General features: G+C 41.7%; 1 protein-coding gene across 4 annotated transcripts; it reads right to left on the reverse strand.

The window, feature by feature from the left end:
* Positions 1 to 300: 300 nt before the first annotated feature.
* On the reverse strand, positions 301 to 24,042 carry LOC139547037 (cell division cycle protein 16 homolog). 4 transcript variants are annotated; one of them, XM_071356091.1, is made up of 18 exons: positions 23,871 to 24,042; positions 22,222 to 22,276; positions 22,003 to 22,100; positions 21,608 to 21,646; positions 20,002 to 20,136; positions 19,400 to 19,559; positions 16,575 to 16,669; positions 16,028 to 16,161; positions 15,700 to 15,779; positions 15,553 to 15,602; positions 15,287 to 15,360; positions 14,933 to 15,058; positions 14,493 to 14,645; positions 13,381 to 13,444; positions 13,154 to 13,215; positions 2,006 to 2,141; positions 1,771 to 1,861; positions 301 to 1,181 (listed from the first exon to the last, which is right to left on the reverse strand). In XM_071356091.1, the coding sequence occupies exons 5-18, from the start codon at positions 20,092 to 20,094 to the stop codon at positions 922 to 924; spliced, it is 1,578 nt and encodes a 525-aa protein (XP_071212192.1). In that variant the 5' UTR covers positions 20,095 to 20,136; positions 21,608 to 21,646; positions 22,003 to 22,100; positions 22,222 to 22,276; positions 23,871 to 24,042; the 3' UTR covers positions 301 to 921. The 4 variants fall into 4 exon arrangements, with proteins under 4 accessions (XP_071212192.1, XP_071212190.1, XP_071212189.1 ...); XM_071356089.1 differs by lacking the exon at positions 23,871 to 24,042 and adding an exon at positions 23,325 to 23,497; XM_071356088.1 differs by lacking the exon at positions 23,871 to 24,042 and adding an exon at positions 23,325 to 23,496 and having other exon boundaries at positions 1,753 to 1,861.
* Between the last annotated feature and the right edge of the window lie 1,830 nt (positions 24,043 to 25,872).

Raw genomic sequence — 25,872 nt, forward strand, 5'->3', positions numbered from 1 at the left:
AACTGAGGCAGCAGACTTTGTGAAAATGAATAGTTGTGTCATTCTCAAAACGTTTGGCCACGACTGTATACAAGCAACCTATTCCAGACCACGTTTTAAAGTTTGAATTCCGTTTCTAGCTTAAACGGTGGAAGACTAGTTACGACCAGAATTTTGTTCCATTCAAGTCTATAGCAATTGAAATGCATTGGGATGTATACAGATATGGTTGGTAGTGTGAAAAGTATTAGTGTCACCGTTTTTTTTTTTTTAAAGCAACCTGACCAAGACTGCAATGATTACACAAAAAAAAACAGAATATAAAAAGATAAACGTATGGTTTATTTTAAGTATTACCAGTATTTTGATCAAAACACTCTTGCATTCAGCCAGTTTTGTTTGTTTATTCAAAGTAAAAATCCACAGGTAGCAACACACGTTCCTGCTAGTGGGCAGGAGTAGGGGGCACAGTCAGTTAGTGCAGACGGGGTTGCTGCTGCATTCATTCCATTCTGTTAAGCATCAGAGTACCATGTCTCTGCTTTCCCCATTGTCTTCAGACTACCTCCCTGAGGCACACATCCAAACCAAGCCCACACCTCACATCCCCAGGTCCCTTTCAACTTCCCCTTGGGAATATGAAAGGATTGAAATAGTGTGAGCAATATTCATTCAGACCAAAAAATATATATTTTACAATACGTTACTGAGTGGGACATCTTTTTCCAACAAAACCAATTGGACTGAAGCTCAAATTCATGCTAAAAATCTCTGCCTTAAAACCTCTTCCCTATCGCTTAGTCTATTCCAATCCCATCATTTCAAATCCCCAAGAGGGGAACACGACGAGAAACCTATAGATAAGTGCCAACTTTCTGGTTGGTAATGGGTCCCGAGGCTGGGACCAGGCAACCTGCCACTACTATGATATCATCAGTGACATCACGCGCTGGTGTCAGACATCGAGGTCTCGAGCATCATGTCACTCTCGTACATGTTGCATTCCAGGGGCAGCGAGCTCCGCAGGGGCGTGTCCAACGAGGCCTTGTCCTGATTGGACGGCGGCGTCTCCAGGGCCATGATGCCGCTCTCCTCCAGAAGAGCCGTGGTTCGAGCGTTACTGGGTTCCGTCGACGTGTTCAGCATCTTCATCAACCCCGGCGTGCTCAGCGTCCCACGGACTTTGTCTTTTATGTCCGTCCCTGAAAGACACATATACTATTAAATGCTTTAGACACACACACACGACCAAAAGTATGTGGACACCTGCTCATTCCAAAATTATGAGCATTAATATGAAGTTGGTCCCCCCCGTTGCTGCTAGAACGGCCTCCACGCTTCTGGGAAGGCTTTCCACTAGATGTTGGAACATTGCTGTGGGGACTTGCTTCCATTCAGTCACAAGAGCATTAGTGAGGTCCGCCACTGATGTTGAGCAATTAGGCCTGGCTCGCAGTCAGCGTTCCAATTTATCCCAAAGGTGTTTGATGGGGTTGAGGTCAGGGCTCTGTGCAGGCTAGTCAAGTTCTTCCACACCGATCTTGACAAACCATTTCTGTATGGACCTGTTTGGACATTATTTCTTAACACAATTCGCCGGCAAGGCACATGCTGGCAACAAGAATCGGAAAAAGCAAAAAAGAAACGCAAAATCAACAGTACTTAAATGTGTTGTAAGTCATTGATGTTCACAGGCAAAAATATAACAAATACATCCACAAATATTTTTCGCAAATCTGTTTTTAGCATGGGTTGCAAAGGAAGTCGTTTTACCTATGTAGGAAGTTTTACCTATGTAGGCATCCGTATCCCCAATGTACATCTCAATGCAGTGGCCGAGCATCGTCACAGAAAACGTGTCATCTCGCTTAAGACCAAGTGCCTGTCAGAAAAAGAAGCAAAAAAACTCACATCAATTGCTGTAATAACATTAAAATGCACAGCAATATTTATTCAACGTGTCACACAGGTTCTGTGTCTATGGATTTAAAATGTAAATAAAACGGACCAAAAAAATAAACAGTACCGTGTGGAAGTAGTCGATGGCGCTCTCGAAGTCTCCCATGAGGCTGTGCACATATCCGATGGCGGAGTAGGTTGACGCGTGCTGGGGGATGAGAACCAGGGCCTGGCGGTGGTACTCTAACGCCTGGACATACTTCCTATTGGAGGACAGAACAAAACAACCAAATTGGACAGTTCTCTAATGACAAGAGCCAAATAAAAGAGTTCTGCCTGGGCTGGGTGGGTTCAGAGAGCCAAAAAAAGGATGTAACCAAACAACACCTTCCCTATCAGAACTAGGTAAAAATAGTACTTGTTTAATTTTTGATATTGTTCCATGGCACCTAGTGGCAGCCTTGGTAATTTACTCTTGCAAACTTAATCCTTAGAGCAGCAATTAGAAGTCGAAACAATAAATATGCTGAGCGATAGAGCTGGAGAAATGTAAAAAATTCCTAGACAGAGCTATGGATACCAATAATGGAAGGACTGACCGATGTTTTACAAGTTATAGTTTAAACCATGTTTTGAGGCTTTATAGTGTTGCTTGTTTAGTTTTACATTTCTTCACAGACATTGGAGTGAAACAAGCTTGTAATTTGGGTTCTGATGGGGTACGACAGCTGACAGCTTGGTCGCAAATGGATCATGACCCCAAGCATACTTCCAAAGATGTGGCAAAATGGCTTAAGGACAACAAAGTCAAGGTGGTAGTTGAAGATATCCCTCTAGTGGTGTGGGGGCTGTGCTTTGGCAAAGTGGGTGGGGTTATATCCTGCCTGCTTGGCCCTGTCGGACAGGGCCACAGTGTCTCCCGACCCCTCCCGTCTCAGCCTCCAGTATTTATGCTGCAGTAGTTTGTGTGTCGGGGTGCTTGGGTCAGTCTGTTATATCTGGAGTATTTCCCCTGTCTTCTCCTGTGTCCTGTGTGAATGTAAGTATGCTCTCTCTAATTCTCTCTTTTTCTTTCTCTCGGAGGACCTGAGCCCTAGGACCATGCCTCAGGACTACCTGGCCTGATGACTCCTTGCTGTCCCCAGTCCACCTGGCCGTGCTGCTGCTCCAGTTTCAACTGTTCTGCCTGCGGCTATGGAACCCTGATCTGTTCACCGGACGTGTTACCCGTCCCAGACCTGCTGTTTTCAACTCTCAGAGTATCTCTACCGCTCCTGCTGTCTCTAGAATGATTGGCTATGAAAAGCCAACTGACATTTACTCCTGAGGTGCTGACCTGTTGCACCCTCGACAACCACTGTGATTATTATTATTTGACCATGCTGGTCATCTATGAACATTTCAACATCTTGGCCATGTTCTGTTATAATCTCCACCCGGCCTAGCCAGAAGAGGACTGGCCACCCCTCATAGCCTGGTTCCTTTCTAGGTTTCTTCCTAGGTTCTGGCCTTCCTAGGGAGTTTTTCCTAGCCACCGTGCTTCTACACCTGCATTGCTTGTTTGGGGTTTTAGGCTGAGTTTCTGTACAGCACTTTCAGATATCAGCTGATGTAAGAAGGGCTTAAAAAATACATTTGATTGGCTGAAGGTATTGGAGTGGCCATCACAAAGCCCTGACCTCAATCCTATAGAACATTTGTGGGAAGAACTGAAAAAGTGTGTGCGAGCAAGGAGGCCTACAAACCTGACTCAGTTACACCAGCTCTGTCAGGAGGAATGGGCCAAAATTCACCCAACTTATTGTGGGAAGCTTGTGGAAGGCTACTCGAAACGTTTGACCCAAGTTAAACAACTTAAAAGGCAATGCTACCACATACTAATTGAGTGTATGTAAACTTATGACCCACTGGGAATGTGATGAAAAAAATTGCTGAAATAAATCCTTTTCTCTACTATTATTCTGACATTTCACATTCTTAAAATAAAGTGGTGATCCTAACTGACCTAAGACAGGGAATTTTTACATGGATTCAATTGTGAATTGTGAAAAACAAAGTTTAAATGTATTTGGCTAAGATGTATGTAAACTTCCGACTTCAACTGTAGTTGTTTGGATTCAAATATCAGCTCAGATCCTCCTAGGATCCTAGGGCGACAAATAGCCTAGCAGTTAGAGTATTGGGCCAGTAACTGAAAGGTTTGAATATCCAAGCCAACAAGGAAAACATTTTTTGCTCCAGGGGCTCTGTACTACTATGGCTGAACTTGTAACACAACACATTTCACTGCACAAATCCAGAATGTTATTATATATTAAAAAAAAGAAAGTTGATCCTCATCTTGTCTCCCATCGACAGGACCAAAGGCTGGACCAAAAGATACAGAAATGGGACCAAAGGATGGAACTATCATTCACTACACCCAAGGATTCCTCAGATGTTTTGGAACATTTGAAAAGAAAACCTGTGCAGGAAACTGAAGAAAAGCCTATATGGGATCCTCCAGGAAAAATGCAGACAGCAAGGATAATGGGGTGGTAGACTAAAGAACAAACCTAAGTCTATTGTGTACACTGCCCAGTTCAATACAACACAGTACATCATGCACACCGGAGGTGGATGATAAAGGACACTGGCCAGTTCTGCATGCTGCGTCTCAGGCAACTTCCAAAGTAAGTCAACTGGGGCTTTTAAATTCAAGATCCATAAACAAAGGCTTACTACTGAATGACATCATTGCTGATAGAGGTCTAGACTTTCTCTGCCTCACAGACTTGGCATCAGCCCAATGAGCACGGTGCCTTCAGAAAGTATTCATACCCCTTTGACTTGTTACAAAGTGTTACAACCTGAATTTAAAAATTATTAAATTGAGTGTCACTGGCGCACCCCCCTCCCCCCATAATCTAAAAGTGGAAATATGTTTGACATTTTTACAAATGAATAAAAATTGTTAAACTGAAATGTCTTGAGTCAAGTATTCAACCCCTTTGTTATGACAAGCCTAAATAGTTATTTTGCATGGACTCACGGTGTGTGCAAGTGTTTAACATGATTTTTGAATGCCTACCTCGTACAGATAATTGTAAGGTCCCTCAGTCGAGCAGTGAATTTCTAACAAAGATTCAACCACAAAGACCATGGAGGTTTTCAAATTTTTTAAGCAGACACTGAATATCACTGAGCATGGTGACGTTATAAATTACACTTTTGGATAGTGTATCCTAAACCCATTCACTACAAAGATACAGGCATCTTTCCTAACTAAGCTGCAGGAGAGAAAGGAAACCGTCCATGAGGCCAATGGTGACTTTAAAACAGAGTTGAACGGCTGTGATAGGAGGAAACTAAGGACGGATCAATAACATTGTAGTTACTCCACAATACTAACCCAAATGACAGAGTAATTTTTATATTATTCCAAAACATGCATCCTGTTTGCAATAAGGCACTAAAATAAAACTGCAAAATATGTGGTCAACGAAAATAACAATTTCCTGAATACAAAGTGTTATGTTTGGGGCAAATCTAACATCACTGAGTACCACTCTTCATATTTTCAAACTTGGTTGTGGCTGCATCGTGTTATGGATATGCTTGTCATCTGCAAGGGAGTTTTTTTAAGCTAAAAAGAAAGAGAGGAAAACCTGGTTCAGTCTGCATTCCAACAGACACTGGGAGAAACATTCACCTTTCAGCAGAATAACCCAAAACACAAGGCCAAATATACACTGGAGTTGCTTACCAAGACGACACTGAATGTTCCTGACTGGCCTAGCTACAGTTCTAATTCAAAAATCTACGGCAAAACTTACATTTCTGTCTAGCAATGATCAACAACCAACTTGACAGAGCTTGAAGATTTTTTTAAAAAGAATGTGCAAATATTGTACAACCTAGGTGTTCAAGGCTATTAGAGAATTACCCAGAAAGACTCACTGCTGTAATCGCAGCAAAATAAGATTCTACCATGTATTGGCTCAGGGGAATACTTATGTAAATAAGATATTTCATTTGAAATACATTTGCAAACATGTCTAAAAACACACATTCACTTTGTCATTATGGGGTGTGTAGATGGGTGAGAAAAATATATTTAATCCATTTTGAATTCATGTTGCAACATAACAAAATGTGGAGTAAGTCATGGGGTATGAATACTTTCTGAAGGCACTGTGTTTTACAAAAAGTTTACAAATTAATTAAAATTAAAAGCTGAAATGTCTTCAGTCAATACATATTCAAACACTTGGTTATGGCAAGCCTAAATAAGTTCAGGAGTAAATGTATTATTATTGCATAACAAGTTACATAACAGTAAGTTGCATGCAGACAATGAATAGGCGACGTTGTTGCCGGTGATGTCTGGTTGAGGACCAGCCTTACAACAGGCCTACAAGCCCTCAGTCCAGCCTCTTTCAGCCCATTGCGGACAGTCTGAGCACTGATGGAGGGATTGTGCGTTCCTGGTGTAACTCAGGCAGTTGTTGCTATCCTGTACCGCAGGTGTGATGTTCGGCTGTACCAATCCTGTGCAGGTGTTGTTACACGTGGTCTGCTACTAAGAGGATGATCAGCTGTCCATCCTGACTCCCCGTAGCGGCGTCTTAGGCGTCTCACAGTACGGACATCGCAATTTATTGCCCTGGCCACATCTGCAGTCCTCCTGCCTCCTTGCAGCATGCCTAAGGCACATTCACGCTGATGAGCAGAAAGGCCTCTTTAGTGTCCTAAGTTTTCATAACTGTGACCTTAATTGCCTACCGTCTGTAAGCAGTTAGTGTCTCACCGACCTTTCCACAGGTGCATGTTCATTAATTGTTTATGGTTCATTGAACAAGCATGAGAAACAGTGTTTAAACCGTTTACAATAAAGACCTGTGAAGTTGTTTGGATTTCTACGAATTATCTTTGAAAGACAGGGTCCTGAAAAAGGGACGTTCTTTTTTTTACTGAGTATAAGTACCAGTCAAAGGTTGGCACACCAAGTGATTCAAGGTTATTTTTTTTACACATTGTAGAATAATATTTAAGACGTCAAAACTATGAAATAACACATATGGAATCACGTAGTAAACAAAACAAAATATATTTTATATGTGAGATTCTTCAAAGCAGCCACGCCTTGATGACAGCGTTGCACACTCCTGGCATTCTCTCAACCAGCTTCATGAGGTAGTTACCTGACTGTCAATCACAACATTCTTATTGGCAGACTCAACAGCCTTGGTTTCTCAATTGATTGCCTCACCAACTACTTCTCTGATAGAGTTCAGTGTGTCAAATCGGAGGGCCTGTTGTCCGGACCTCTGGCAGTCTATGGGGGTGCCACAGGGTTCAATTCTCGGGCCGACTCTTTTCTGTATACATCAATGATGTCGCTCTTGCTGCTGGTGATTCTCCGATCCACCTCTACGCAGACGACACCATTCTGTATACCTCTGGCCCTTCTTTGGACACTGTGTTAAATAACATCCAGATGAGCTTCACTGCCATACAACACTCCTTCCGTGGCCTCCAACTGCTCTTAAATGCAAGTAAAACTAAATGCATGCTCTTCAACTGATCGCTGCCCGCACCTGCCTGCATCACTACTCTGGACAGTTCTGACTTAGAATATGTGGACAACTACAAATACCTAGGTGTCTGGTTAGACTGTAAACTCTCCTTCCAGACTCAAGTTAAACATCTCCAATCCAAAATTAAATCTAGAATCGGCTTCCTATTTCGCAACAAAGCATCCTTCACTCATGCTGCCAAACATACCCTCGTAAAACTGATCATCCTACCGATCCTCGACTTCGGCGATGTCATTTATAAAATAGCCTCCAACACTCTACTCAACAAATTGGATGCAGTCTATCACAGTGCCATCCGTTTTGTCACCAAAGCCCCATATACTACCCACCACTGCGACCTGTACGCTCTCGTTGGCTGGCCCTCGCTTCATACTCGTCGCCAAACCCACTAGCTCCTGGTCATCTACAAGTCTCTGCTAGGTTAAGCCCCGCCTTATCTCAGCTCACTGGTCACCATAGCAGCACCCACGCGTAGCACGCGCTCCAGCAGGTATATCTCACTGGTCACCCCCAAAGCCAATTCTTCCTTTGGCCGCCTCTCCTTCCAGTTCTCTGCTGCCAATGACTGGAATGAACTGCAAAAATCACTAAATCTGGCAACTCTTACCTCCCTCACTCGCTTTAAGCACCAGCTGTCAGAGCAGCTCACAGATCACTGCTCCTGTACATAGCTCATCTGTAAATAGCCTATCCAATCTACCTCAGCCCCATACTGTATTTATTTATTTATCTTCCTCCTTTGCACCCCAGTACCTCTACTTGCACATTCATCTTCTGCACATTCTACCATTCCAGTGTTTAATTGCTATATTGTAATTACTTCGCCACCATGCCCTATTTATTGCCTTACCTCTCTTATCCTACCTCATTTGCACATGCTGTATATAGACTTTTTTCTACTGTATTATTGATTGTATGTTCCATGTGTAACTCTGTGTTGTTTTATGTGTCGAACTGCTTTGCTTTATCTTAGCCAGGTCGCAGTTGCAAATGAGAACTTGTTCTCAACTAGCCTACCTGGTTAAATAAAAAGGTGGGGAAAAAAGCAAATCAATTAACAGGTGCGCCTTGTTAAAAGTACATTTGTGGAATTTATTTCCTTCTTAATGCGGTTGAGCCCAACAGTTGTGTTGTGACAAGGTAGGGGGGGGGGTATACAGAAGAGCCCTATTTGGTAAAATACCAAGTCCATATTATGGCAAGAACAGCTCAAATAAGCAAAGAGAAATGACAGTCCGTCATTAATTTAAAAGACATGAAGGTCAGTCAATCCAGAACATTTAAAGTTTCTTCAAGTGCATTCGCAAAAACCATCAAGCGCTATGATGAAACTGGCTCTCATGAGGACCGTCACAGGAAAGGAAGACACAGAGTTGCTGCAGAGGATAAGTTCATTAGAGTTACCAGCCTCAGAAATTGCAGCCCAAATAAATGCTTCACAGAGTTCAAGTAACAGACATCTTCACAACTGTTCAGAGTAGACTGTGTGAATCAGGCCTTCAAGGTCAAATTGCTGCAAAGAACCCACTACTAAAAGAACACCAATAATGAGAAGAGACTTGCTTAGGCCAAGCAACAAGAGCAATGGACATTAGACCGGTCGAAATCTGTACTTTGGTCTGAGGAGTCCAAATTTGAGATTTTTGGTTCCAACCGCCATGTCTTCGTGAGACGCAGAGTAGATGATCTCCGAACGGGTGGTTCCCACCGTGAAGCATGGAGGTGTGATGGTGCCTTGCTGGTGACACTGTCAGTGATTTATTTAGAATTCAAGGCATGCTTAACCAGCATGGCTACCACAGCATTTTGCAGCGATACGCCATCCCATCTGGTTTGCGCTTCGTGGGACTATCATTTGTTTTTCAACAGGACAATGACCCAAAACACACCTCCAGGCTGTGTAAGGGCTATTTGACCAATAGGGAGAGTGATGGTGTGCTTCATCAGATGACCTGGCCTCCACAAGCACCCAACCTCAACCCAATTGAGATGATTGGGACCGCAGAGTGAAGGAAAAGCAGACAACGAGTGCTCAGCATATGTGGGAACGCCTTCAAGAAGGTTGGAAAAGCATTCCAGGTGAAGCTGGTTGAGAGAATTCCAAGAGTGTGCAATGCTGTCATCAAGGCAAAGGGTGGCTACTTTGAAGAATCTCAAATATATTTTGATTTGTTGAACACTTTTCTGGTTACTACAATTTACTGGTTACTACGATTCCATGTGTTATTTCATAGTTTTTGTCTTCACTATTATTTTACAATCTAGAAAATATAAAAAATAAAATCTCTTGAATGAGTAGGCGTGTCCAAACTTTTGACTGATATAGAGATTTTCTTAATTTCATTTTTACTGTTTGGACCCGAATAAACACTTATGCGGCCAGTCCAATACTTTTCTATTTAGAAAAGGCTACGCACTCCATTCCTGGTAAGCTGCCTGCAGGACATCAATGCGTGGATGCAGTTGAGTTTTTTATTTTACCTTTATTTAACTAGGCAAGTCAGTTAAGAACAAATTCTTATTTTCAATGACGGCCTAGGAACAGTGGGTTAACTGCCTTGTTCAGGGGCAGAATGGCAGATTTTTACCTTGGCAGCTCTGGGATTCGATCTTGCAACCTTTCGGTTACTGGCCCAACGTTCTAACCACTAGACTACCTGCCACCTCTTACAGTTAAACTGCAAAAAGACATATTGGCACTCACACCATCATAAATATCAGCAGCTACAGCCTCAATATTGATGGTGTCAAGATCCTCCCCTCCAGTGAGGTTCGCAACCTGGGTGTGATATGACAGTATGCTCTCGTTTGAGGCCCACATCCAGAGTGTGACCAAAGTCTCATTTTCCATCTACAGAACATTGCCAGGTTACGACCTATACTATCACAACCTTAGGCTGATCGACTCATCCATGCCTTTATTTCATCCCGTCTGGACTATTGTAAACGCTCTGTTTGTTGGCGCATCTGCCAAGTGCCTAAACAAGCTACACTACAGTGCATTCAGAAAGTATTCATACCCCTTCCCAATATGTGTTTACAGCCTTATTCTGAAACGGATTAAATAAAACATCTCAATCTACACACAATACCCCATAAACTATTGCAAATGTATTAACAAATAAACAGAAATAGCTTATTTTACATAAGCATTCCGACCCTTTGCTATGAAACTCGAAATTGAGCTCAGGTGCATTCTGTTTAAATTGATCACCCTTGAGATGTTTCTAGAACTTGATTTAAGTCCACCTGTGGTAAATTCAATTGATTGCCTTTCCAAAATCATGTCCACACACCTGTCTATAAAAAAAATGGTCCCACACTTGACAGTGCATTTCAGAGAAAACCGAGCCATGAGGTCGATGGATTTGTTCATAGAGCTCTGAGACAGGATTATGTCGAAGCACAGATCTGGAGAAAGGTACCAAAACATTTCTGCAGCATTGAAAGTCCCAAGAACACAGTGGCCTCCGTCATTCTTAAATGGAAGAAGTTTGGAACAACCAAGACTCTTCCTAGAGCTGGCCGCCTGGCCAAACTGAGCTATCGGGGGAGAAGGGCCTTGGTCAGGATGGTGACCAAGAACCCAATGGTCACTCTGACAGAGCTCCAGAGTTCCTCTGTGAAGATGGGAGAACCTTCCAGAAGGACAACTATCTCTGTAGCAATTCACGATGGAAGCCACTCCTCAGCAAAAGCCACGACAGCCCACTTGCGAGTTTGATTGAACCCTTTGGCCTGAATGCCAAACGACACGTCTGGAGGAAACCTGTCACCGTCCCTACGGTGTAGCATGATGGTGGCAGCATCATGCTGTGGGGATGTTTTTCAGCGGCAGGGACTTGGAGACTAGTCAGGAGAGGGAGTGATGAACGGAGAAAGTACAGAGAGCCTTTTAAAATTATAAACTTGGTTTAGCTGACACAACGTGCCATTGGAACACAGGAGTGATAGTTGCTGATAATAGGCCTCTGTACACCTATGTAGATATTCCATTAAAAATCAGCCGTTTCCAGCTACATCAGTCATTTACGACATTCACAATGTCTAGACTGTATTTCTGATCAATTTGATATTTTAAATGGACAAAAAGAATGTGCTTTTCATTCAAAACCTGGACATTTCTAAGTGACCCCAAACTTTTGAACAGAAGTGTATATACATAATAAATAAATAATAATTTGCACCTTGGGTGTGAGAAGTGATTTACAAATTAAATGAATGATTAATATTATAATTATTAGCAGTTCTTGATTGAGATTGGCACAATGGAACCAATTGAATAGTCCCAAAACTGCAAACCCTGCCTCTCACTTCACTCAGGTTCAATTAATGTCTCAATATTTTACCATAAACAAATTCACCACATAGGAAAACATCCCATCATCTCTTGAACAAATAAATTACGGAACCATGCGCATGTTGTTTGCAGGGCTTTACCAACTGATTAATTCAATAGATCAGTCAACACTGCAATCCTGTTAAGAAACCTTCATTAAAATAAAAACACGCATTAACTGCAAGGTGTGGATTTCCAAAGATGCCCCTTTAGATATGAAGTACCCAAACCTTTTCAAAACAGCCACTTGCACTGCAAAGCCTCTCTAGATCTGCTTAGTGGCTACTATGCATTGTGCATTAATACGCAATGAAAGCCCTAAGGACTGGAGAAGAGCAAAAGCGTGTCTGAAAATAGTACGAGGAGAACGAAAAAGAGAGAGAGATACAGTAGGTTAGGGATCGTCAACTAGTTTCAGCCGCAGGCCGATTTTATGTTCAGCGGATGGTCGGGGGGCCAGAACACAATTACAAATCATTTGTAGACTACCAATTGACTGTAAGAAGCCTAAACAGATATGTTTGAATAAATCAATACTTTCAAGCCTTGCTTACATTTGTACACGATCACATTTCTCTCCATTATGAATGGGAAAACTTGGGAAAATATTTCTTAAATTAAAATCAGTTGGAGCGGATTTCCTGGTGGTTTTACAGTATTCTATGTGCAACAAAGAAACATTTCTTCTTTCGGCTCAGAAAACATGGGGGGGCAAAATGAAACCACCCGCGGGACAAATTCAGTCAGTTGGGGAACCCTGCAGTAAGTCCTCTCATCACCTCAGACTCTTCTCCTGAAATACCACTCAGGAAAATGTTTGGATCCCTGTCCTTTAACAATGCTTTATCAGGTACCTGGGAGACAACAGAGAAACGCCTGCCTGCCTAACTACCTAATCCTGAACTTATAAGTGAGATGAGAACAAGGACAGGACCACAACAATGATGTCATAGGAGATACAGAGATACTGCATATGCCAGTCAGAACTTCCATTCTGTTCAGTTCCATCCCCTCAAAAGGGGTGTGTCACAAGCCAACTAGAAATATTTTGCGATTAGTTTAGTCTAACTGGTTTCAGTTATCGCCACATTCCAGCTCACAAAGGTGGATATTTATCCAACAGCTTCCACTAATTCAACCCAGGCTTGTAACTGTGTGTGCATGTCGCACGGTGGAAAGCCCAGAGTCCAACAGTTACCATAGTAATTTACCTGGCTAAAAAGGTGTTGACCCCTTCGTGACAATAGTTATCCAAAGTTGAATTCAGAATAAACCAAAGTGAGCTCGCAACTCCATCCTGGTGTCCTCCATCTGGTGTCCTGATGAGTAAATACTTACGGAGGATCTTTATACTCACTTCAGTTTTCGACATACGTGACCCAGGTTGTTCAAGAGTGGCTCCCACTTGTCCACTGTTACCTGGAAGAAAACACAACTTTTACAAAAAGAGGAATGTTTGCATTGAAAATAAACACACAGCAACTACACTGGCTGCCAGTTCTTAAGAAGTTCAAAAAATTTTAAGAATGGCGTATGACACAATACATGTGGGGCTAGAGTTAGTCGATTCAAATGAGCAGCTACCTCATTCCCAATGGCTTTGATCTTGTCCATTGCGTCCAGGAACAACTTCTCGGCTGTTTTCCAGCTGAAAATTTCAGAATTGAACACATTTCAGCACAATCAAAGCCAACACATGAACAAATAAAAAAACAAGGCATAAGTACCCTTTCACACACACTATCGTGTCAACCCGAGCCATACGGTGCCAGCACAGATTTTTTCTTTACAAATGGTCCTTCCCGGCACGGTTCCATCAACTATGATGGAGGCGTGGCCAGGTGCAGCTAAACCTCAATAAATAGACAGAATCCACGCTTATCGTCGCGACCCAAACCGAATCAGTCGTGGCCCTACCTGCGGGTTTAAACCCATCGTTAGGAGAACACTCTTCTAAACCATTTGCTAATGGCTATGATGAGAGCCCTCAAGCGTGTATGTGTGCATGTGGGGGTATTGCAGAGTGTGTTAAACACTGAGCGTACAAAACACTCTGTGTATTTCCATGAGCAGGTGAAAGCTATGATCCTTTTCATATCACTTGTTAAATCCACTTCATAATCAGTGTAGATGAAGGGGAGGAGACAGTTTAAAGGATTTGAAACAATTGAGACACGGATTGCGTGTGTGCCCTTCAGAGGGTGAAAGGGCAAGACAAATTATTTAAGGTGTCTTTGAACAAGGTATGGTAGTAGGTGCCCAGGTGCACTGGTTTGAGTGTCAAGAACTGCAACACAGCTGTGTTTTTCACGCTCAACAGATTCCTGTATGTACCAAGAATGGTCCACCACCCAAAGGACATCCAGCCAACTTGACACAAATGTGGAAAGCATTGGAGTCAACAAGGGCCAGCATCTCTGTGGAGTGCTTTCGACACCTTGTAGAGTCCATCCCCGACAAATTGAGGCTGTTCTGAGGGTAACAGGGGGAGAAACTCAATATTAGGGAGGTGTTCCTAATGCTTTGTACACTCAGTGTAGTATGTGAGCACGTGGGGGTATTACAGTGTATGCAATATATCCTCTTGGGTGCACGTGTGTGAGTATGCACATATGTACATTTTCCCAATGTGTGGGTGTTTTCCCCCAGTGTGTGCATACACATTATCTCTGTATGTATTTGTGTGTGTGACTCACTCTCCGTTCTGAAAGGCCACAACGGCCACCTCGTGCATGACAAAGGGGTCTTCTGGTGCTATGCTCAGGGCCTGGCTGAAGAAGCGCTCGGCCAGTTTAGAGTTGTTTGTAAGACCGTACTCCAGCCCTATGTACAACATGGGGAGATGACATCTGGACAAGAGAGATGAGAGCAAGGGTTAGGGGTCAAGTCTAATGGGAAAGGTTGTGAAGGTACATGCTATTATATATATATATATATATAAGTTTGTTATGATACTGTACATTTCTCACTGTTTTCAATGACTAAGGCACACCTGCTTTTAGCAAGATACATCTTTGAACACACGCAAACAAATGTGTTCATGTTCAACATTGCCTTTCAGCACATGTGACAGACCTGTTCTGTGGATGTGTGGTGTTGTGTCTGTGGGGTGTCTGGGTACAATAACATTACATACCCCTTCATCAGTTGAGCAGCAGTGAAGTAGGCAGCCATGGCCTGGTCGTGTTCACTCTCCACTGCAAACGAGTGACCGTAGGCGATCCATGCCGGACCGTACGTCCGCTCCAAAGTGGTCGCCTTGCTGTGGGAGACAGCATAAGGAACTTCGTGTAAATAAGAGAGATATTCTACTCTGAGTGAATGATAATCAATTATGTTTTCGTTTTTTTTAAATAATAGTTTGAAATTTGTAGATTTGATTCAGCAGCAAGTGAATCAAAATATTATAATTTACAATATATAGAATATCAATGTCTGACTGCTGAATATAAAATATGCTCGGTGATAAGAAAAACATGATATCTGGTACCTGAGATATCTACGAGCGTGTTCATTTTTGTGACCAACCATTAGATAGTAGCATCCCACAGCAAACCAAGAGACCTGGATGAAAACAACGTATACCATTTGTCTAGTGGTCAAAAAATTAAACACACACAACAGAAAACATACCGTACCAATCAGAGCTTGGATATGTGGAATGGCAAGATGCTAGTATTAAAGGGGGGGGGGGGTGTAGTACTCATAGCAGAGCAGGCAACACTTTGCACTATATAGGGCAGGGGCTATACTTACTGGGTTGTTGGGGTACAAGTCCACAAGCCTGTGCGAAAGGTAAAACAGTTCTGTGGTAGTAAAAAGAGGAGAATCATGGTACACGTTCAGATGTTAAATGTATCGTTCACATGTATGAATAACCAATGAGAGCTTCAACAGTCTTACCATTTGCTTTGCTGAGCTCCACCAGTGTTCCTATATGAACAGGTAAACAGTTGGCATGGAATGGGTCTTTCACCATCACCCTTGAAGAAACACAAAACATTCAGGTTTTACAGACATGCCCAAATGACAGTGTGAAACGCATATCCTTTTTACACAACTGAGCCGAGCTGAGAGAGAATAATATTCCACTAACATAAACCATACAAATATCACAACAGTTCTTATAAAAAAAAAGTTAGATTGGTCAGTTAACACTTGCAGACTGCCAACACATCTCAATTTGTTGTTAAAAGGTTAAGGTGGGCCAGCGGTTAGTTACCGAACTTACATGGAAGTGAGTTTGTAGCACATTTTGAAGTCACAGTTGTAATAATGCCTCTCAGCAAGGGAGACCACCACGTCCAAATTGTCCTGGAGACCGTTGACCATCTCTGGGACCACCATATCACTGGGTTTGTTATACTGAGGGAAGGAAAGAGGAAAGGATGGATGGAGAGAAAAAAAGTGGAGAAAGGAAGGGGGAAACAAAATGTGGAATTGGAACACTAATTTGAGACAAATGACCACTCTTAAATTTAGTAAAATCAGAGAGAACATTTCTGGGTTGTTGTTGTCGTCATTGTTAGGGGCAACTGTAGACAACCAATATTAACCAAATATGAGTGATTGTAATATGAGTGATTGTATTTAGAAAATAATCATATGGTTCATTCTGAACTATAGGGCAAAATCCAAAGTGACATGATGACGTGTATTCCAACATAGAAACACAACATGGTGATCAACATTGCACATGACAATGTAAAATACTGAAACTTAACATAGGAATCTGAACGCAACTGATGTCCTGACATGGAGGATAACAGTGGACATACCTTCTTCAATTTATTCTCAAACAGGAAGTGAAGTAATTTGTCTTCTTCCTCTGTGCACTGTTGGCTCAAAGGAAGCAAGTCCAGGAAGTCCTTTTCTACAAACACAAAAATGACAAAAAGGTCTTCAAATAAGGGGTTTGGGAAAAAATGTAATACGTTTACCCTACAGACACATCTATAAACCGTTAATGGCATACAACAAAGCAACATAAATACCTATATTTCAGGGATGCAAACTGGTGAGGGCCCAAAAAGGGGCACAGAAACACACGACAAATCTGTATATATTATCAGAGTGGGGTTGTCACAATACCAACATTTTACTAACGATGTGATACCAGGCCAAGGCCCAAGAAGCCCCCCAAAAGGTTATCAATAAAAAAGGAAAAAAATATATCACACTCAAACAGTCAAAAGTTTTAGAACACCCCCATTTTTCCAGTTTAGAAATTTAAGCAGTTCAAGTCCAGTGAATAACCTGAAACGGTACAAAGACAAGCGGTAAACTGCCAGAGGTTAGTGGGGGAAAAAAAGTTTAGGTTACGGAAAAATTATGTATATTTCAGAGTTATAAAAAAGGCCTTTCCAGGGAACAAATTACAGCTGTTCTGCAGCAATGGAAGTAAAATTAGCCTTGAAAGTTGACGCTAACAATTCCTACAGGTGTCCCAACTTTTGTTGACTACTTACAAAACCTCTGTCTGTATAAAAGCAGTGTCGGAACAGACTGTGTTACTACACGCTCTTAAGCATCATTTGGGACAGTATTTTTTTAGATTTAACAGCTTGCATGATAGGCAGCTCACAGTACAACCGCTTCAAGCACAGCTTAACACTGGTCGAAGTAAGCAAATGTATTTACATTTATTTAACTAGGCAAGTCAGTTACAGAACCTCTTAAGGATCCGCCCCTTTTATTCCAATTTTCGCTTAAAATGACATACCGAAATCTAACTGCCTGTAGCTAAGGCCCTGAAGCAATGATATGCATATTCGTGGTACCATTTGAAAGGAAAAACTGAAGTTTGTTGAAATGTGAAAGGAGTGTAGGAGAATATAACAATAGATCTGGCAAAAAATAGGTTATTTTGTACCATCTTTAAAATGCAAGAGAAAGGCCATAATGTATTATTCCAGCCCAGGTGCAATTTAGATTTTGGCAGCTAGATGGCTGTGTGCAACAGTTGGCTGTGTGCAGCAGTTAGCTTAAATTCTTGTTAATCTTTCTGCCAATACCAGATATGTCTATGTCCTGGGAAATTCCCTTGTTACTTACAACTTCATGCTAATCGCATTAGCCTACATTTGCTCAAGCGTCCCTAGGACGGGACACCAATCCCGAAGAAGTTTTAAGAACAAATTCTACCCCAGCCAAACCCTAACTACGCTGGGCCAATTGTGCAAAGCCCTATGGGACTCCCAATCACGGCCAGTTGTGATACAGCCTGGATTCGAACCAGGGTCTGTAGTGACTCCTCTAGCACTGAGATGCAGTGCCTTAGGGCTCCCGAGTGGCGCAGCCATCTTAGTCTCAGTTTCAACTGTGAAGAGAAGACTTCGAGCTGCACGTTTGACAGGTTGAGTGGCAGTAAGAAAGCCATTGCTAAGATGGCAAAATAAGAAAGAGGCTTGCCTGGGCCATGAAGCACCGCCAGTGGACTACTGAAGACTGGAAGGTCTTATGGACCGATGAATCAAAATCTTCGGTCCATCGCGCAGGGTTTTTGTACGCCGTCGAGTAGGCGAAAGGATGGTTCCTCAGTGTGTGACACCAACTGTCAAACATGGAGGAGGAAGCGTGGATCCAGAGTCGGCGACTTGCACAGAGTGGGTGGCACCCAGAACCAAAATGACTACCACAGCATTTTGCAGCGCCAAGCAATACCCTCTGGAGTATGCCTAGTTGTCAGGGGTTCATCCTACAACAAGATAATGCACCAAAACATACCTCCAGGCTATGTCAGAACTACCTTAGAAGAAAAGAACAAGACGGTAGGCTTCAAATCATGGAATGGCCAGCACAGTCTCCAGACTTAAACCCCATCGAGCTAGCGTCGTCCAGGTTAGGGGAGGGTTTGTTCAGGGGGGGGGGGGTCTTTACTTGGCTCATCGTGCACTACCGACTCCTTGTGGCGGGCCGGGCACCTGCAGGCTGACCTTGGTAGTCAGTTGAACAGTGTTTCCTCCGACACATTGGTGCGGCTGGCTTCTGGGTTAAGTAGGCGAGTGTTAAGCGCGGTTTGGCGGGTCATGTTTCGACCTTTGCCTCCCGAGCCCGTTGGAGCGTTGCAGCGATGAGACAAGATCGAAATTGGGGAGGAGTCAAATATATATTTTTAATAATAATAATAATAATAATAATGTAGCCTCTAAATTTAACAAGAATGATACATTTATGGATTTTTTTTATGTATTGTTCTCTCTTCATTCAACCAGCCCACCACCCATTTGCCCTTCATCTATACAATATTTTATGACCATAAACACAACCGCCCCAAGGATAGAACTGCAGGTTATGAGTCAACCCGTACATCACTAGTATGCGTGCTAGTGATGCATTTTATTAGTCCTGTGCAGCAGGAGTAATATACAGGTATGCAAACGCGTCACTTTTCGGCAATATAAAGTTTTTTTCTGACAGATCTACACGATTCCAGTGGAGGACCTACATTTTGAGATCAAAACTGCGAATATCTCCAAAAAGTGATGAGTTTGCATCTCTGTACATTACTTCTGCTGCACACCTGCAAAAAACGTTTGTCTTATTTTTTGATTCCACAGTCCCCTTAAGTCTGTTTCTGTTCCCAGTCTTGCTCTGGCCTCACCTTCCTGAGCGGTCAGCATGTGGTGGGACGTTAGAAGGTCGAAGGCTTCAAAGCAGTACACGTCCAGTTTCAAGGCCTCTTTGTAGCTGGACGTGGCCAGAGGCCGGTTGTCCATGGCATCATAGATCTTCCCCCGCAACAGGCAGATGGAACTGTTGATCTGAAAAAGAGAGGGAAAGAAAGACGTTAAAGGGACCACAAGGGGTCAGAACCACTGAAGCAGCATCAGTCGGAAGACTCGAGAGGATTCTGACATTCAAAAAAAGACCCACACATGAGTTTTGTATGAATATGGCAGGTGATGTGGCTACCGGGTGAATGACGGGACCCCTTTAATAATATGATGGTGATAATGACAAAAGGACATTTTTATCGCTTAGAAAGGAACAAAATCATAAAAATTCAGCCAAAGGGTCTTTGACATGGCAACACGGTATTCAATCTCTGCCTCAGTCACCTACAGTACAGTATGTAAATAGTTAACCTGTAATCACAACACAATAAATGTGAAGAGACTGGAAGATCCCATTGTAAGACCACAAACGTGGTATTACAGGGCCACAAAAACACATGGACCCTATTGTGTCAAAGCTGAGACCCACAGAGGCAGGGGTCATCTCCCAGTCTGACTCTTGTATCATTTTCTCCTCTTTGACACTCCGGTCCAGCAGCTTCTTGCTGGTTGGCTCCTCCATGTCCAGGATGTCTAAGGCCTGCTGGAACTCTTTGGCAGCATACTGCACAAAACACAAACACTAGGTTAGTGCTTCCAATGTCTCAGCTCAGTTAAGAGTATGGTGCTGGGAAATTCAGGGTTGTGGGTTTTTATACCCGAATGTAAAAATATTCAAGAGATAAAAGGTGCTTTAAAGTTGACCCATTTTGCATACCCCACCATACCATGAGACATTAACGGTTGAGATTGATACCATTTAAAAGCTTACAAAACAGGGTTGTGAAACCATTTTATTTCTTTAATTTTTCTATAAATTTTTTATTATCCAAAAACGTGTAAACATCTGAGGTTTGTTGTGCCCGCCATCGGTTGAGACATAACATGCTATTGAATACAGGGTGGGGTGTCATGTTTTGGCTGATAAATGTACAACCATTTTTATTTCAACTTTCAAACAATACCACAAAGCTGCTTGAAGGTCCACACATCAGAGAATGTTGACTTGAATAGGAATCTGTTGTTTTAAATTACTGTCCATTGGAAACCTATTGATATCATAGAAATAGATAACAGAATAGACATAACCATTTAAGTTGACATTGGACGGAAAGTGGACCGGTGGCCATCTTTGTGGTAGTAATTAGAATTTAAAATGTCAATTAAAATGTAAATGTTTCAATAAGAGACACAGGAAAGGAATGCGTATATGGTTGATAATTAATCCATGAGGTGCTCTTTGATCATGGGATGAAATACTACAGAACAAAGTTGATGCTGCATAGTATTTTTTTATTCCTGCTATGCATAAGCCGTAAAAACAATAAAGGCTTTCTCATTTATCCACTACATGAGTGCGCCTTGATTACTTCTGGAAGTTTGTTTGCACAAAGGCTTTTCCGGCATTATTTACTATCCAGCATCAACTTATTTTTGTTCTATTCAAGTTCAGTAAAATTGCAGTGAACTGAAGGGGTAGGTCTATTCTATTCATTATATTTCAATGATTGAAATGGCATCCACTCTGTTTTCATGAGCATGTTGTGTCTCAACCGATGGCGGCACAACATAAAAACCTCAGATGATGTAAAATAGGATCTAAGCTATAACATACGAGAATATGAAGAAAAAAATCGTAGTTTACGCAATTTTAGATCATTTATGCTAATTGTTAAAATACACTTTTTTTCAAGAAATTAGAAAATAGTTAGACAACGGTGTGTAAGGTTTTAAATCATATCAAAGTCAACTTTTAATATTTTTCAGCAATGAAGACATGTCTCATATTATGGAGGGGTATGCAAAATGGGTCAACTTTGAACACCTTTATTCTAATTGTTTTGGCATTCAGGTCCAAGAAGTCACTTTCTGACCACTAATTTCATGGGCAAACATGTTTGAAAAGATATGTTTAAATCAAAAGAGATACTGTAGAAAAGTAATTGAATTTAAGTGGATTGACCAATAGGCCATAGGATCATGGAGTTTGAACAGGTATATTTCATCACAAGAAGTAGCCTAAGATTAATACTCACGTGGCACCTAGCAGCAAGATATTGACAAGCACCATACAACTGAAATGAAAGATCAATATTAGGAACAAGCTGACTGACAACAACTGTTCAGATCAACAAGGACATGCAGCACACCCAGTACAATGCTTCTTCTTCTATCAAAAATATCAAAGGCATACTCTGGATGGCACAGTTTTGAAAGCTACATAGAAGAGTGTAACGTATAGACTGGACAGACTCATAATGACAAGTCAGAATATGCAAAGTATCCAACATGTCATTAGTCCTTCTGCATGCTAGTGAGCTCCATGCTAGTGCATGAGGGCCCCTCAGTGAGACGTGTAGAACAGGGAGGCACCAAGCTACCTGCATGCCCCATTGCAACAAATTGGGGGAAGACAACCAGGTGGTCTCACCTTATCTAGTTTACGTGAGCGGAGGGCATGGGAGGCTCTGTGGTACTGAGAGGTGAGGTAAAGGCACTGTGCTAGCCAGTAGATATCCTGGGGGTCTTCTGCAAGGACAGGAAAAAGGCATCACCTCCGTTAGATACCCTACCAACCAACATTTTATACTAACTAGCCAGATGAACACAAAACATTTGTTACATCTCATTAATCAGGAAGATCACTCACCATGTGACAGGGATGCAATCTTATCTGCCCAAAATAGAGCACTTTGATACTGTTGCTGCAAACAAAACAGACAGGGAAGGCAGCATGAAACCAAACATTCTGAATGTGTTTACAAGTATGAAACTGACACTGTTAGGGGCTGTCAACACTCACTGATACAAGTTAGCTAGCCCTGATATAATGTGGCTAACCTCCAAGTACATAGTAGCTAGCTCAGGCCACTGACTTAGTAGCAAGCACATGCAGGGTAGCTAACTTAGTTACTAGCTAATTCATAAAAGGTCATGTTAATTGACTGATATCTCAGAACAAAACAGATTAGATTTCCTAAGCCTGTGTTAAGCTCAGACCTTATTTTCAGCATTTATCCCAAACCCCCATTAATTTCTCCCATAGGAATAGCCAAACGAACCAGAGGCTACTCATTTCCGTTTTTTAGGACTACAACACAGATCGAACAATGAGCCGCATAAATCTGAAGCATCCGGTTGGCATTTCCACTCACCACCAAATATGGTGATGGCAGGAAGCCCAGTGGCTGGCAGTTGGGTGAAAATAGAGCGAGATGGATGTTGTCCAACATTCTGCACATTTTCTCATTGATGAAACATTTGATCTCTGTACAGTTTCCTGTTCCCAAAACTAGAATATGTTACAAAGAGTGTGGACTACGTTGTGTGGACTTTACCAAAAACATTTTTAAATTGCGTTGTTTAGGAGTACTATGGCGAATTGAGTTATTGCACACCCTCGCTTGGCGTTCCTTAACGGAAATAGGCAAATAAATGCTAGAACGCGCCAGTAGGACCTCGCTATGCCCACTATGATTAATTTACCCCCGTTGGAAACGGGTTACTTAAAAAAAAAAATGTATCGACAACAAGCTGGCAAGTTCTATTTACATTATGCTAACGCAAATATAACCTTACACAGCTGGATAACGTTCCTGTAGACTTGTCATTCTGAACAGTACCTAGCCCATTTACTTAGCTAGCAGGAGCAATACATTTTTCCAAACTGACAGCGGCAACCTAATTTAGCGATCTAACGTTAGCTACCTCGCTTCTTATCAAGACCTAGTCTAGGTCGTCTACATTTCTTACCTGATCAATGTAGTGTCGTACACGTTTTCGAAGTCTGTCGAGATTCATTGTAATTGTCCTAATGCTTTTTACAAATCAAAGCGTATCATTATCATGTGAAAATGTACTCCCTAGTAGCAGCTAGCTACGCGGCTTCTTCTGCAGCAGTAGTGTCACTTAAACTCCGCAAGGAAACTCGGGCCTTTGATTAAGGGTTCCGGTCATTTCACAGAAAATAAAATGCTATGAATATTTTATTTAATTGCGGCGGAAAACATTTTGGACAATACAGTTAATTAATTACATGATAGATATAGCCAATTAAAATGTGTATTTATATTTTTGTAGAAAATATGAGGGGAAACCCTTTTATCGGTGTTATAACTACAGGTGAACGTAAAGGAAAGGTTCACCCACTTGTAATGTTATATTGTTTTTGTGCATCTCTGAGTGATGTTATATCGAAGGTATATGAGTTAAATAGATAGGCAGTAAAATTAAATTACAAATATAAGTGCTGTCTTTTTTTCAGCATAACACTGGTTAATATGAATTCAAGTTGTAAACCTTTTCAAACGAACTTCTTCAAGCATTAACCAGACAGTCTGTATGTTTCTCAGTTCACCATGTAACAATTCACTCCGCTCCCCGTTCAGTGATGATGCTGTCCAAAATCAAGAAGTTTGGCGGTGATTATTGAAGCCATCTCTGTTCCCGATTTGTCCTCCAAGGGTTCAGCAATTACCCATTAGCTGAAGAGGCCAGTCATGGTTAGGGCATATTGGTTACCAGCTGCGGTTCTCTTTTCAAAAGGGCCAAGGAGAGAGCATGCCTGTCTAACTTCGATAGGATGCATCACAGAGGCCCGCGTTTTCATGTTTCGATCTTATATATAATGTACCATGTTTTCACATTCTATAACAAAGGCAAACATTCATCTTAATTTATAATAACTGCAACAGCAGTTTAAAAATTTGGTTGATAGTAGGGAGTTATAGCGCCACAATCCCCATATATTCCGCGGGTAATGCCTGTTAACAATTCAGTTAAATTTATCAATGTGCAACCAGTGCCCCACAGCCCATCCAGTCAATTTATAAACTTAATCTCCCCTGAAAAAAAGCTGTCTAGAGAAGATTTCTTGCCCATGCTACCAGCCTAGCATTTGGTTTGGTACAGCAGTGGTTAATATAAACCTTGCTGTGTGCCTATCCAACCTATGCAACACGTTGCTGTTTTTTGTTAGTCATCTCCAAAATTGCCCTTATTTTAGCGCCCCAAAACGTAATACTTCCAGATCAACTGTAATGTCAATACCTTTATAAAGCACAATTTCTACCCTTTCCAACAGAATAAATTACATGACCTAAACGCTGCCCGTTTCTGCATAATTCATGCAGGCAATGAGCCCCGTCTGGTCTTTTTAAAAATGGCGGGTGGGGAAGCGAAACTAATGCCTGAGAGTGAGGAGAGATATCGTGTGGGAAAATTTCTTTTTTTCACTCGAGCTGTCCAACTTATCGCCTCTAAAATGTAAATAAAACACTATAAAGAGTTTATATAACGTGTCATTACATACCTATTTGAAGGTTTGTGTCGAATTTGAATCTGGTTTTTAGGGCGGTGCTAAAGTGATCTTAGATAGATCTAGCCAATTAAAATGTGTATTTATATTTTTGTAGAAAATGAGGGGAAACTCTTTTATCGGTGTTATAACTACAGGTGAAAGTAAAGGAAAGGTTCACCCACTTGTAATGTTATATTGTTTTTGTGCATCTCTGAGTGATGTTCTATCGAAGGTATGAGTTAAATAGATATGCAGTAAAATTCAATTCAATATTTAAAGTACTCAGGATGTAAAGGAAATTAAAACAATTCATTTTTTTAAATTTATCCTGACAAATATAAGTGCTGTCTTTTTTTCAGCATAACACTGGTTAATATGAATTCAAGTTGTAAACCTTTTCAAACTAACTTCTTCAAGCATTAACCAGACAGTCTGTATCCCCCCGTAACTGTCCATTTCTTGTTTTTAAAGGATGAGAGAAGTGCTACACCTAGTGGAGAGAGATTGTAAGACAGAAATAGTTGCTTTATGCGTGCTGTACGTTACGACATGACACGTCTAGATGTAACGGAGGGTCAGTTTTTTTTTACTTTTCTCCAATACTATAGAGCTATTACCATGTCGATCAACGCTTGAATAGAAACCTAGTTCACACCCCCGATTTTGAAGTCAACACAGTCCCATTAGTTTTCTTTGTAGCCTCGTTTGAATGTTGCGGTTGCGCACATTTATACGGAATTGGGTGAGTTTACGTTAACTTTAGTGTGTGATTACTTGTGAGTGAGGAAGATAGAAAGTTAGCACTTACCTAGTAGATCGTTTCCTTCAGCAGATGTTCCCAGGTACTGTTTTGAGATAGTACATATATTTGTTCAAGACTGCTATCAATCGAAAAAGTAGAGCCAAGTCTTTGCAATTGCAAGAAACCTCCTCACATCAACCCTCAGCACTTAGACGCGCGAGTCCGGATTGGCAAAATGAAGCAAATGCACACACCCACAG

This window comes from Salvelinus alpinus, chromosome 20, assembly GCF_045679555.1.
Source record: "Salvelinus alpinus chromosome 20, SLU_Salpinus.1, whole genome shotgun sequence".
Taxonomy (NCBI): Eukaryota; Metazoa; Chordata; class Actinopteri; order Salmoniformes; family Salmonidae; genus Salvelinus; species Salvelinus alpinus.

What these genes read in the sequence shown, in the direction of transcription:
- LOC139547037 (XM_071356088.1), bottom strand. Translation starts at nt 23,372, where the DNA reads ATGAATCTCGACAGACTTCGAAAACGTGTACGACACTACATTGATCAG. An exon ending in GGGAGATGACCCCTGCCTCT is followed by an intron (nt 19,560 to 20,001) that starts GTGGGTCTCAGC and finishes TCTCTTTTTCAG; the next exon opens with ATCAACAGTTCCATCTGCCT. An exon ending in CACGCTCGTAGATATCTCAG is followed by an intron (nt 15,059 to 15,286) that starts GTACCAGATATC and finishes TGTCTCCCACAG; the next exon opens with CAAGGCGACCACTTTGGAGC.